We start from the raw sequence: 12,711 nt of genomic DNA, 5'->3' as shown, positions 1-12,711 counted from the left end.
TGTATCTAGATACAACATGATTTTAAATATTCTATCATTTAAGTCTTATCACCCACAAATCCATGTAACTAGGAACAGATAAACTGCAATAAATTATAATAGGCTAGAAGTGGGTGAGAGGCCACCTTGAACCCTTCAAGTGTGGAAGTTTCCCTGGGAAGCCTTACAGACCACATGAATCCTATGTAAGTCTGGTAAAATAATGAAATGAGGGTCTAGGACCAATAATTCATGCATTAAATATCAAGGATTTGTTTCTTTCTGAATGTTTTTTAAATGAGTATAAATAGAAGTTGAAATGTTTTCTTCCTAAACCCCAATGGATTGTTTTCCACACTATCAGGAATACTCAAACTCCACTCAGGAGATCACTTTCCATAGAATGGCAATTTACCACAATACTTTACTTTCAAATTCACTGAATTCTTTTATGTATAAACTATTCTCTGAAACAAACAAAGCTGACCACTAAATTACTTGAGTGTTACAGAATTACTTTGGTTCTTCAATATCATGTGGTCCAGATGTATAATAATTCCATATTTATTTACATAAATCCAGTGAGTCAAAATAATACAGAAATAGCCTTCTTTGCCTTTTATCATTATTAAATTGATATTTGGCAAGGAGGATTCTTTTCAACATATCTTGAAATTATTTTTCAGTATTACAAATTTTCATCTTAAAATGAATGCAGCTGCATCTTTTAACCTGTTACAGCTTTGAAAAGACAAGGCAGTTGAATAATCATAGTATATTCTACTATTTGGAAATTTTTAAAAGGTCAATGATATAGACTTAAAGCTTCATTCATTAATTTTTAAAGTAGAATAAAAATGAAAGAAGGGCTGGGGATGTGGCTCAAGCGGTATTGCGCTTGCCTGTCATGCATGTGGCCAGGGTTCGATCCTCAGCACCACATACAAAACAAAGATGTTGTGTCTGCCAAAAACTAAAAAATAAATATTAAAAAATTTTAAAAAAGAATAAAAATGAAAGAAGATTGTTATTTTAAATTGTGTGTAAATACTAATACTTTGTATATTAGCATGAGAAATAAATATCTAATAGGGAAGTATTATTTTTTTTCTTAAGAATTTCATGAGACCCTTCAAATTCAATAATGTCAATACTAAAAAATTTAATGTTACATCTCAAACTCAGCTAAATCTGACTGTACTTTGATGATAACAGATGATTCCATCTTACAACTTCTTTCTCTCTACAGAGCATGTTTTTCAGCTTGGAAATGCGCAATGGTTACCTACATGTGTTCTATGACTTTGGATTCAGCACCGGTCCTGTGCATCTTGAAGACACATTGAAGAAAGCCCAAATTAACGATGCAAAATACCATGAGGTACTGTAGTTGTAGTTTGGATGGCTTTAGTTTGGGTCTGGGTTTTTGTACCTAGAGCTATTGATCTAATCAAATGGTCAAATGAGACAGGTAAGACAGTAATTAAAGTGAAACTTCACATCTAAAGAGTGACTGAAGAGCCCTCATCTACTCAAACCTGGGGAAATATTTGCTTTTAAATGACTGGTTGTTCTTGTCATATCAATATTTCTAATAAAAGAGTCACCAAAATATTCCTTTTGATTATTTCACTGACCAAAAGACTCCTGGTTAATCTTAAATAACTTAATTACAATAGAGCACCTACAGAGTTCTATCCATTTGTTGAACATGCTAGAATATAGATACAAAGCCATTTTTTTACTTAAACTTTGAGCCCCACTAAATGTAAAAAGTAGTTAAATAAACATAGAATTTCATTTTTAGCCAATTATCTAGATTTTAGAAAATACTGGTTTTCCTTAAATGAGAACCTAAAAATAATGTTCTTGGGTCTTGAACCACAATTACAATTTACTAAAAATGTACTTCATCTATTTTTGTTAACAAGAACTTTAAATATAAAATTTAATGATGCAGATATAAACATAATATATCTTTTAATTTGAACCAAAATGGAGGGGAGGACAAGAAGTTATATTTCCTTTTTTAGTTCAAAGTCCATAGCCTTCATAAGGATGGATCCCAATAAAAGAAGATTTTAACTATTTCTCTGACTAGGATTTTTGCCTATTCATTAGAATAGCTCAATGTGTCCCAAAAAAATGACACCTGTTAAAGTGCAGTCTCAAATCTAGAACACACTCACTTGAGAATGCAAATAGTCACCAGAGACTGGACAGTAGGGAAAATGAGGAACTGTTCCATAGGTACAAAGTTTTAGTTGTGTTAGATGACTAAGTTCTAGAAATCTGCTAACATAGGACCTATAGTTAACAATAACTCAAAATTTGTTGTTGGGGGTATAACTCAATGGTAAAGCCCTTGCCTACCATGCATGAAACCCTGTACCAGTACCTCAAAAAAAATTAAGAAGGTAGACCTCATGTTAAGTATGCTTCATACACACACAGGAAAATAAAATTGGGGGGAGCACAACTTTGGGAAGTGTTGGCTATGCTTATGACCTTGCTTATGATAATGCTCTGATGGGTGTTCGCTTATGTGCAAAATTCACTGAATTAATTATGTGTGGTTCTTTGTTTATCAATTATACCTCAATAAAGCTGTTTTTGTTTTGTTTTGTTTTGTTTTTTAAGAAGAAGAAGGCACCTGCTATAGTCCTTTCCCAAATCCCTTCAGAAGGGACAGGAGAAAATAAGTCTCATGGCAAAATTTTGCTTAGGTCCAATCCCTCTTCACATAGGCATCCTTCCAAAGGAAATGTGAACTGCTGATTATAAAAGTGTTTTTGTATCTGTGAGTAAGAAAGGAAAACCTATTACCTATGGTGTAAACAAACAAGCACAAGGACAAGGAAGACCAGCTGTTACAGCCAGCATAATTATAATATACAGAAGTCTTCAAAATGCTGATAATTAAACAATTAATCGAGACTTCCTGTATTGTTTCTCCCAGATCTCAATCATTTACCACAATGACAAGAAAATGATTTTGGTAGTTGACAGACGACATGTCAAGAGCATGGACAATGAAAAGATGAAAATACCTTTTACAGATATATTCATTGGAGGGGCTCCCCCAGAAATATTACAATCCAGGTAATTTTTTTTTTAGTTAAATAGCTGTTTGTTTCTAATGATATACTGATGTGTATTCAATATCCAGAAGAGGTTCAGTAACAGGTGTAAGCATCCCTACCTGCTACCTTTACATGCATTACTAGGTGCAGGCACACATTCATATACCTACAGGTCCTCTGCAGCCCATTCTTATAACCTCCCTAAGTTAGCATCTCATAGATATAACTTACAGGTTATTTTAATTATTGCATTGCTCTTAGAATATAATATAATGCAATATTTCTTTTGACAAGAGCAAAACATGTATATTGTATAAAGATGAAAAAGCATTGTTTTCAATTATTTTTGGTTTAAACTTAATTGATTTTGAATGCTCTAATAGTATCTGAAATACTTATCTTCAGGTTATCCAAGGGGTTGTGAGTTATGTATACTGAAATATTATTCTAGTGTATTCAAAAATTCACCTTACTGTAGTCAATTAATGGAATCAGAGACTATAAAACTGAGAGGGCACTGTGTGTGTGTGTGTGTGTGTGTATTACATAATCTGTATGTGATAATGTAAATTAATGGATTTTGAAAATTATAAAGGTGTAAACAAGTTGTCTTGAGTCAAAATAAAACTCCTCAATAGGCAAAGATTAGACATTGCTGTGTTCTTGTCAAAGAAAGCTTGAGAACATGAATGATTATAAAGCCATTACAAATAACTATAAATAAACTCAAATTGCATAGCCTATGTGTGCAGGGTAATGTCACTATTATCACCATATCAGTGGAGATTCCTTTTCTTTTCCAGGACCCTAAGGGCACACCTTCCCTTAGATATCAATTTCAGGGGATGTATGAAGGGTTTCCAGTTCCAAAAGAAAGATTTCAATTTACTAGAGCAGACAGAAACCCTAGGAGTTGGTTATGGATGCCCAGAAGACTCTCTTGTAAGTACCATTCGGTCAAAAGCTTTGAAATAAATAGACACAGAATCTCAGAAGCTGGAAAAGCCCTTTTAGCTTTTCTGAGATCCTAGGTACATCTTGAGTTTCTTTCTGCCACCAGCAGAAAGAAGAACCATTAAGCTAGAAAGGCTGTGAAGCTCCTCTGTGACTTGTGCAGTTGCTTTAGGTTTTCGTGGGTGGGGCATCTGAAGCCCAGACAGGCTGCTTGAGCATCACTAATCACTCAGGGTGAAGGAAAGTGAAGAAATTTCTAACAGAAACCACATCCCTTAAAAGAATACAGAGGGAACGCTGGCATGCCTGAATGCCACCACAAACCATAAGTTAAACCCTGAACTACTATATAGAAACTAGTGAGTAAGGCCCTTTCTATATGAGAAATTGACATAATAAGCATTTACAATTATAAATTATTATATTCACTTTTGTTGGCACACAGATATCCCGTAGAGCATATTTCAATGGACAGAGTTTCATTGCTTCAGTTCAGAAAATATCTTTCTTTGATGGCTTTGAAGGAGGTTTTAATTTCCGAACATTACAACCAAATGGATTACTGTTCTATTATGCTTCGGGGGTAAGTATTTGTTGTTCCCTTAGGAAACTTCTTTGTGATAAGTGTTTTAACTATGAACGAATTTTTATTAAAAGTGAGTTTCTATTCAGATTTTGATTTACACAGACACATGCAGAACGTCACATTTCAGACACTGTAAAATATTATGTGTTTTGTACATCAGGAGTTCTTAACCTGAGATTCACAGACCCATTGCTTAGAAGAGAATTTAAGGAGTCTGTGAACATGGATATGGATGGTAAAAAATATATCTTTATTTTCTGTAGCTAAAATTTATCATTCTTCAAATATAAACATGGCAACAAGCCACAATAGTGTTAGCAGTACCTGTGACTTTGTCACTAAAAGAAATCACAAATAATTTTATTTCACATTACAATTGTGATAGATATTTGCAAATATAATTTTTGTTCATAGCTACTTCCAATTTTAGAAGTAATTAGGTCTTCTACTAGATCCTATTATTTAATGCCTTAATCAAGGAGTGTGTACATATATATGTTACCATAACAGATCTGTTGCTTTAAAATTTTGAATACTATTTAAATATAGTTGATTTCCTTTCTTCCTGAATAGTCTGTTTTTAAACATTATTTTATGAAGAACTCCATATGTATAACCAAATTCCCAAAAGCATTCATGGCTCAAAAAGGAAATGGTAAGAACCTCTCTATATTATGAAGAAACACATCTGTGATTTAATCTTAATAGAAAAGAACATATATACTTCCCTGTTCTTGAATTTTTCTTAATATGCTTGAGCTTAGCGTATAAAGATGTTATTTCAAGAATAAAACTAAAATATGTATAGGTTTGGTGACCCTAAGATCCAACTGATGTATCTCAGAGTGCTGTCACACTAGTATATATACTAATGCTCCCGATCAGAATTTTTGAAAGCAACTTTATATCCATCACATTCACATTCAATTTAATTTAAGTAGGTTGCATCTGTGAGAATTTTTCCAAAGTATTTTGTTGGACTTCTGTGCCCAAAGCTGCCTAAGATTACCCTGATTAGTTAAAAAGCAGGGGTTTTTAATTCACAAAAAGTAGTTTGTTTTGAATCGAGCTCAAGGAAATTGTGCACTGAGGGTTGACAGAAGTTGGTGCCCATATAAGGAAAGAGAATCAGGATTATTATCTGCCAATATTTTAAGACAAGCAATAAGCAAATTCAGAAAAAGAAGTAACTTCTGCTTTTTGAAATCTCTTCTGCCTCTATAAGTTAAAAAAAAAAAAGTGAAACATTTAAAAAGCCAAACTAGTAACTTAAATCTTACCTAGTCTTCTAGCTACATCCTCAAGGAGATTCAAATATTGCCTTTTTGAAAGGAATTAAATGAGACTGATGATAGAGTAGAAATGCCTGAGTTAGGAAGATGACTAGGACAACTCTCAGAATAACAAAATCACCAACATTTTCAGCTCAAAATGTAGAAGTATCTTTTTTCCATTGAGACATGTCTAATTTTGTAAGCAACACCAATACAAGCAAAAGTGGGGTTTTTGTTGTTATTCATTGAAATTGCTGGGCAAGAAATTGCCTATACACTGTGTATTCCTTTAAGCAGTACTCTTAAATAAATGTTTAAACTGTGCCCATTTTTTAGGTCCCTGCACTCCCTACTTAAAACCTGTGCTTGCATTTCAGTCAGATGTGTTTTCCATTTCGCTGGATAATGGTACTGTCACCATGAATGTCAAGGGCATCAAGGTTCAGTCGGCAAATAAGCAGTACAATGATGGGCTATCCCACTTCATCATAACCTCTGTCTCACCCGTAAGGTATAGCTCCTCACCTAATGTTCTTCCCACCATGTGTCTTTATTTGTAAGACATGATTCTGTCAAATGCCACTGTGAATAATAGATTATTCTATTGCTTTTCTACTGTTTAAAAAAATGTGAAAGGAACAGATTTGTGTTATTTTTCTTTTTTAAAAAAAATGCTATTACTTTTTAAGACATGCCAAATAAATCATCATCAAGTTACTTAAAGGATTTTTCCCAATAAAATGAACAGTTACAATCTTCTTGAGGGCAGTGCCTACTCACGCTATATACTGAATGGATTGTAATGTGTTGTTGCACATAGAAGGAATTCAGCAAATACTGGTCTTGTTTAATAAGGATGGTGGAATGTGATAGACATCATTATCCAAAGTACATTTATGAATTGGATGTCAACATACTTTATATACAGAGTTATGAAAAAATTGTGGTATATATGTGTAATAAGAATTGTAATGCATTCCACTGTCATTTTTTAAAATCAATTAAAAAAACAAGAGAAAAAAATAAATTTTAAACTGACCAATTAAGGATGCTACATTTGTGGCCACATTTTAAAAGTTCTGGCTTTGCATTAAATTGCATGATCCTGTATTTTCTTTTTCATAATAAGAAAATAGGAAATAAACCTCTGTTGTAGTTTGATGCTCATCTATGTCCACTTCTGGTTTTTGATGTCCACCCATCAAAGAAAATATTAGTAGTCATTTTCTAGACTCCATTTCCAATAAAGACAAAACCACCCAATGTACTTTACAATCAAAATGATCTCCCACAACTGTGATTAAGTGATCACCGTGAGGCGTGTGTTTTTTTTTTTTTTCCTCCACCCAAGAAATAATACAAATGATTAGTTGTTTGACCTTCTTGCTCTAGGAGTTTAAATTCCAATAGTTTTGGGGGCAGGGGTTGCATATAGAACTATTCAATTATTTTATCCTGGGCCTCATGAAGAACCTGGAAACTCTTTGTTTTTTCATTAATCAGATGTTACATTTCAGTTCCATAAGAAAACCTGCTTATTTAACTAGAGAGAAACTCAAGGTAAAATGGTAACTGCTCAGTATGTAAAAAAGCTTTTTATTTTGCAGATACGAACTCGTAGTAGATAAAAACAGAATTGTAAATAAGAATTCTTCCAATGGGAAAGCAGAACAAATTCAAGCAGGTGAAAAAAAGTTTTACTTCGGTGGCTCACCCATCAGTCCCCAGTATGCTAACTTCACTGGCTGTATAAGTAATGCCTACTTTACCAGGTATAATACTTTTATTACCTAGTTTTATTCAAGCCAAAGAGAGTGAGTTTCTTTTATGGTTAACAAGGAACTTAATAAAAATAGGAGCAGCTCAGAGGGCTTAGATACTATATCTTTTGCTATGATATAGGATTGGTTTATATGGCATGAACTATTTCATGGACTCCAAAAACAGCACACTCTGTGTAGCTTTCCAACAAACCAGCTCTAAAATAAAGCAAGCCTTGAGAAACTAAATATATACATATATATATATATATATATATATATATATATACATACATACATATATATATATATAACCAATAAATCTATACAGTTGATTTTAAAAGATCAAGATAGTAGTGAAAATATTTACATAATTAAAGTTGAGAAGTGTGAAATTGATCAGAGGCACTAGATGGCAGTAATTAAAAGCTTATATGTTTTTGAACAAATGACATACTTGGATTTGTGTGTAGGGTTTTTTCCCCCTATTATATTTGTATTACTGTGGCTAAGTAAACCTTCATTTCTGTACCTACAAGATGCAGATAGTAATAGTACTTATTTGGTAGACTTGTTCTACAGAATAAATGAAATAATACACATAAATCACCATGCACAGCACCTATTACACAACAGCCTATAAATATTAGATGTAATTATTTTGCACTTATTATTAATGGTGTACTATAGAGTAATATGCCAAAATCCTTGTTCAAAGTTTAAGTCTTGATTTTATGCATGACTTTTTAAAAAGCCATTAATCTTAACAAAGACAATAAAAGTTCCTCAAGTGCAAAAACAAGCAAGGGAGACTTTAGTGCAGACTAAGAAACACAGAAGTAGACCCAGTTGTCCAGAGTGTGATGAGGGAAACAACGTTCATTTGTCAGAAAGTGTGGTGCCAGGTACATGGTTCATAATTAATTGCTCAAATGATAATTTCAAGGATTCTTGTTAAGATAGTGACAGGTAAGGACCCATCCCACATGCAAAAAAAAAAAAAAAAAACTTTTTGAATTGTCAGAGTTCTTTGACTGTCATAGCTTTCATCATATAATTCTGAACAATGTTTTTAAAGTTATTTTTTCCTCCCTTACAAATACAGGTTGGATAGAGATGTGGAGGTTGAAGATTTCCAGCGGTATTCTGAAAAGGTCCACACTTCTCTTTATGAGTGTCCAATTGAGTCTTCACCATTGTTTCTACTTCACAAAAAAGGAAAAAATTCCTCAAAGCCTAAAACAAGCCAGAATAAGAAGGTAAAAGATACTGCTGTGCAGATTTTCCACCTGCCCTCATATTCCATGCATGCAACTCTAGACATGATTGCTTTATAGAATTTACTCTAATTTGCAACTATGTACATATGAAAGATAGAATTCTTGCAGTATCAGATATTCCAGTTTACTAGCTTTGTCGCCTCCATTCTTGTTCTCAAAGAAACATGTCCAATCACCTGTTTACTCTTACCTCCAACTACTTTTCAATGCAATGGTTAAAATTGTTCTGTTATTAATTTGCGTAAATCATATTTATTGTTTAGTACTACTATTCTCTAGTATCATTTGCTTTCATATAATTATCTCAAACTTTGTCACAATCATGGAAACTGTGATTTTTACCCTGTTTCCCCTCCTTCTTGACATTTACTTCAACCATTTATGTGCAAATGATCTATGACATCATCCAGACCTGTACCCTCATCAAAATCTTAAGTTTTAAAATTCTATTCTCTGATTACTATTCTTTCTCATTCGTTTAGCATGTGTGTTATTTACCTTCATTACAAATGAAATCCTAATCCCTTCTCATTCTTCAAGTAATGGTCTAATTTTAACATTGCACTCAGGTGTCAGGGCTCCCATGCTGGCCCAAGCCATTATCATCTCTCATCTGAATTACTGTCATAGTCTCGGAATAGATTTCCTCACTTCTGCATTGTTTCCTGAGGGTCTACTCTCAACATGACACCCAAACCCTTATAACTATAAACCATATCATGTCACTCCTCTGAATTCAGAGTAAAAGCCCAAGTCCCTGCAATTCATAAGAGGCCCAGTGTGATCCATACCCCTTTCCCTCTCTGAGTCCCTCTTCTCCCACTTGCCCACCTCATTCACTCTTCTGCCCACACCAGCCTTTTGACTATTACTAAAGTAGGCCACCTGCACTTCCACCTTAGGATCTTTATTCAAGGTTTCTTTCTACCTGGACCATTCTTCCTCCAACTTCTTGGATCACTTAACTCTTGACCACCTATTTGTTACCACAGCAGGCCTCCTGCCTCCTACCAGCACTACTGATATCCTTTGCCTTTTTCTATTTGTTCTTTTTTCCTTAGTGAAGAATATAGCTACCACACTTAATGTAGCTACGTGAAGCTTGCTAGATGTAGTTTTAATAGCTACTAAGAAAAACGTGTGGCCTCTGGTTTAATTTTTTTCAAGGATTAAAGGATTGGTATTATAATAATTTATTTTTGCAATCACTATCTAATATTCCATTTTATGCATTGTTATAATTCATTTAACCACTAATAGGCTTTCAGTTGTTTCCAGTTTCCTACTTTTATAGGTGAACATTCTTAGACATAAATCCTTGAGTATATTGCTGAATAAGTATTTAGGATAGATTCCAGGAGGTAGAATTACTAGATCTAGCAAATTACTTTCCAAAAAGCTAACACCGATTTATATTCCTCATGGATACTTGAGAATATCTGTCTTACCAACTATGTTCTAGACTTACATTTTTTCATAGTTTGTATGTTTCAAATTTAATTGGGGAAACAATTTCTCATTTAGTTTGTAATGTAATAATGAGTATTTTATGTAGTGCAATGGACCTCCTTAAGGAGTATCTAGCCAGCTAGTGTCTTCTCCAAGAACTGATTCTTACCCACAGGGTAAGTCCTATCACCTCCCTGGATTTAGATGATTGAACCAGTGGAGATCATGTGAACTAAGCTGGACTTGAGATTTTGTTCCTTGGAATCTTAGAACCTAGAGAGCCTAGCTTGAGCTGGTGATTGAATAGAAAGCCCTGAGAACTGTATGTTAATCATGCACAGATAAAGCAAGCTGCTTTCTAGAAAGAATGAGAAGTTGTCCTGCTGAGAAAGAATAATGAAAGCAGACACTCTCAGACACAAAGCTGATATAACAGAAACCTCCAAAAAAGGAATGCTCTGGTGCTTTTTAGCTTTCCAATTCCTGCTTCTGGCCCCTGGTGGGATCCTGCTATGTCTTATCTTGGTTTATGTAAGATAGCACCATATCCCTCTTTTTCTTCAATAGCTCAACTAGCTTAGCTAGTATCTCACACACAAACCTCTCCCCCACCAAAAAAAAAAAAAAAAATCTTGCTAAACTGAACTTGGTACAAGTAGGATTATATCTAACAGGCCCTTGGAGAAGAAAATTATTCTGGTTAAGTAAATGTCATTGGGATTTACTAATAACCCCCACACATATAACTTTTAAATGTAATCTTTGTATTTGAAGTAATCAGTTATAACTTGTCTTTGTCTTTTTGATCCGTATTAAGAGCATGGAGGCACAAAAGTAACAAGTATCTTGTTACCATATAGCAAGACACCAGAGTTTACTCATTTTTGCTACAGACAAAAAACAGATACTACTTGGTCTATGCATTTCCACACTGAGGCAGAGTAAGGAAAGCTAGTCAGTTAAGACACTGTGGTCCACAGAACCCCATGCTTTGCTGAGCCCTGGGATCTAATTCACTGTTGCACTCTCACCAAGGGTAAGTGAATGCACTAATTGAGAAAGCGTGAGATCTTCTCTACCAAGACAGAGAAAATAGAGAAGACTCAGAGTTGGGGGAAGTCCGCAATCCCTACCAAACCCATACTCTTACCCCTACCCTCCAGCCCCTGTGCAAAACATGTCAACGCTGGGCCCCTCAATGAAACAAAGGTGGACATATTTCCCATTAATATATTCTACTAGGATTGGAAAACAGCATAGGGTATGGAAAAAATTTCTCAAGATAAATAGAGGGGGGAAAAATCTCCCTGTAGGCCCACTCTAGCTCATTCTGCAATTTATGGCTTGAAACTATGGCTATTACATGTAGGTGAGGCCTGAACCAAAAGCTATTGATAACTGGGTATATTTCTTCCATCCAAGAGAGAAACCTTGCTTTTGTAGCAGCAAGTCAGTTTCTGGGTTCTGATGGCTATGTTCGGAAGGGAAGAGGGGAAAGTGGGAACCAAATGGGCTTTTCTTTAGGATGTGTGAATCTATGAGGCCTATCTCCCTTTCTCCAACCTAACCACCACTGCACGAGTCTTCACTGTCAGAATCCAACTGGAGGAACTATTGTTCCAGGGTAAAGTCACTGGTACAGCTATCTGCCCTTTAACTAACCTGCCACCATACCAAAATTTTGAGAATAATTCTGGGATTTGGCTGGAGCACTGCATTTTTTGGAGGTTTTAACTTTTTCTCATATGAGATTAGGCATTTCATTATCACTCTGTTCCAATCTGCATTATAGCTTCCAGAAATTTCACATTACTTTGTTCTGCTGGTGAAAACCCTCTGAGATTTCCAGAACAGCTGTGGATTTATTTTTATGTGAATAGTTCTTCAAACATTTCAGTGGGAATTAGGGATGGGGGGATGTGCATAAAATTGTCTTTTCTCATCTAACCCTGTCTCTCCTCCTGTTTCTTGCTGTGTTCTCCAGTCCTCCCCATGACAAACATTCCCTCTCCTATCAGGCCAGCCTTTGCAGCAAGCTATCTTACTGAGTGGGTCACATCTGGCCATTCCCTGCTTTTAAAACCTGTGTGCCTCCTTATCACCTAAAAAACAAAACTCAACTCCTAGCACCTAGTATCCTTTATATCTGGCACAAACTTGTTTTCCAATTGCTAATTATCTATCTTTCTCCAAATTGATTTTCAGTTCTTTAAAAAACACGGATTATTTCTCACTTTTCTGTTTCCCACTGCGTACCACCCATGGAAGACATGCCAAAACAATGGTTCTTTCGCCTCACTTTAACCACTGATAATAGATGGTTGCTTGAATAAATGAATAAATTAT

General features: G+C 34.7%; 1 protein-coding gene across 3 annotated transcripts in view; it reads left to right on the top strand.

The window, feature by feature from the left end:
* Lama4 (laminin subunit alpha 4) overlaps positions 1 to 12,711 on the top strand; it is a 134,829-nt gene that overhangs the window by 109,219 nt on the left and 12,899 nt on the right. For all 3 annotated transcript variants that reach the window (XM_048790451.1, XM_015500351.2, XM_048790501.1), the window contains 7 exons: positions 1,229 to 1,360; positions 2,939 to 3,081; positions 3,866 to 4,004; positions 4,462 to 4,599; positions 6,254 to 6,387; positions 7,484 to 7,648; positions 8,742 to 8,895. In XM_048790451.1, coding sequence (XP_048646408.1) covers positions 1,229 to 1,360; positions 2,939 to 3,081; positions 3,866 to 4,004; positions 4,462 to 4,599; positions 6,254 to 6,387; positions 7,484 to 7,648; positions 8,742 to 8,895 — 1,005 coding nt within the window. The remainder of the gene's footprint in view (positions 1 to 1,228; positions 1,361 to 2,938; positions 3,082 to 3,865; positions 4,005 to 4,461; positions 4,600 to 6,253; positions 6,388 to 7,483; positions 7,649 to 8,741; positions 8,896 to 12,711) is intronic.

Source organism: Marmota marmota, unplaced genomic scaffold (genome assembly GCF_001458135.2).
Source record: "Marmota marmota marmota unplaced genomic scaffold, marMar, whole genome shotgun sequence".
In the NCBI taxonomy this organism is placed as follows: Eukaryota; Metazoa; Chordata; class Mammalia; order Rodentia; family Sciuridae; genus Marmota; species Marmota marmota.
This window is presented reverse-complemented; position numbering and strand designations above follow the sequence as displayed.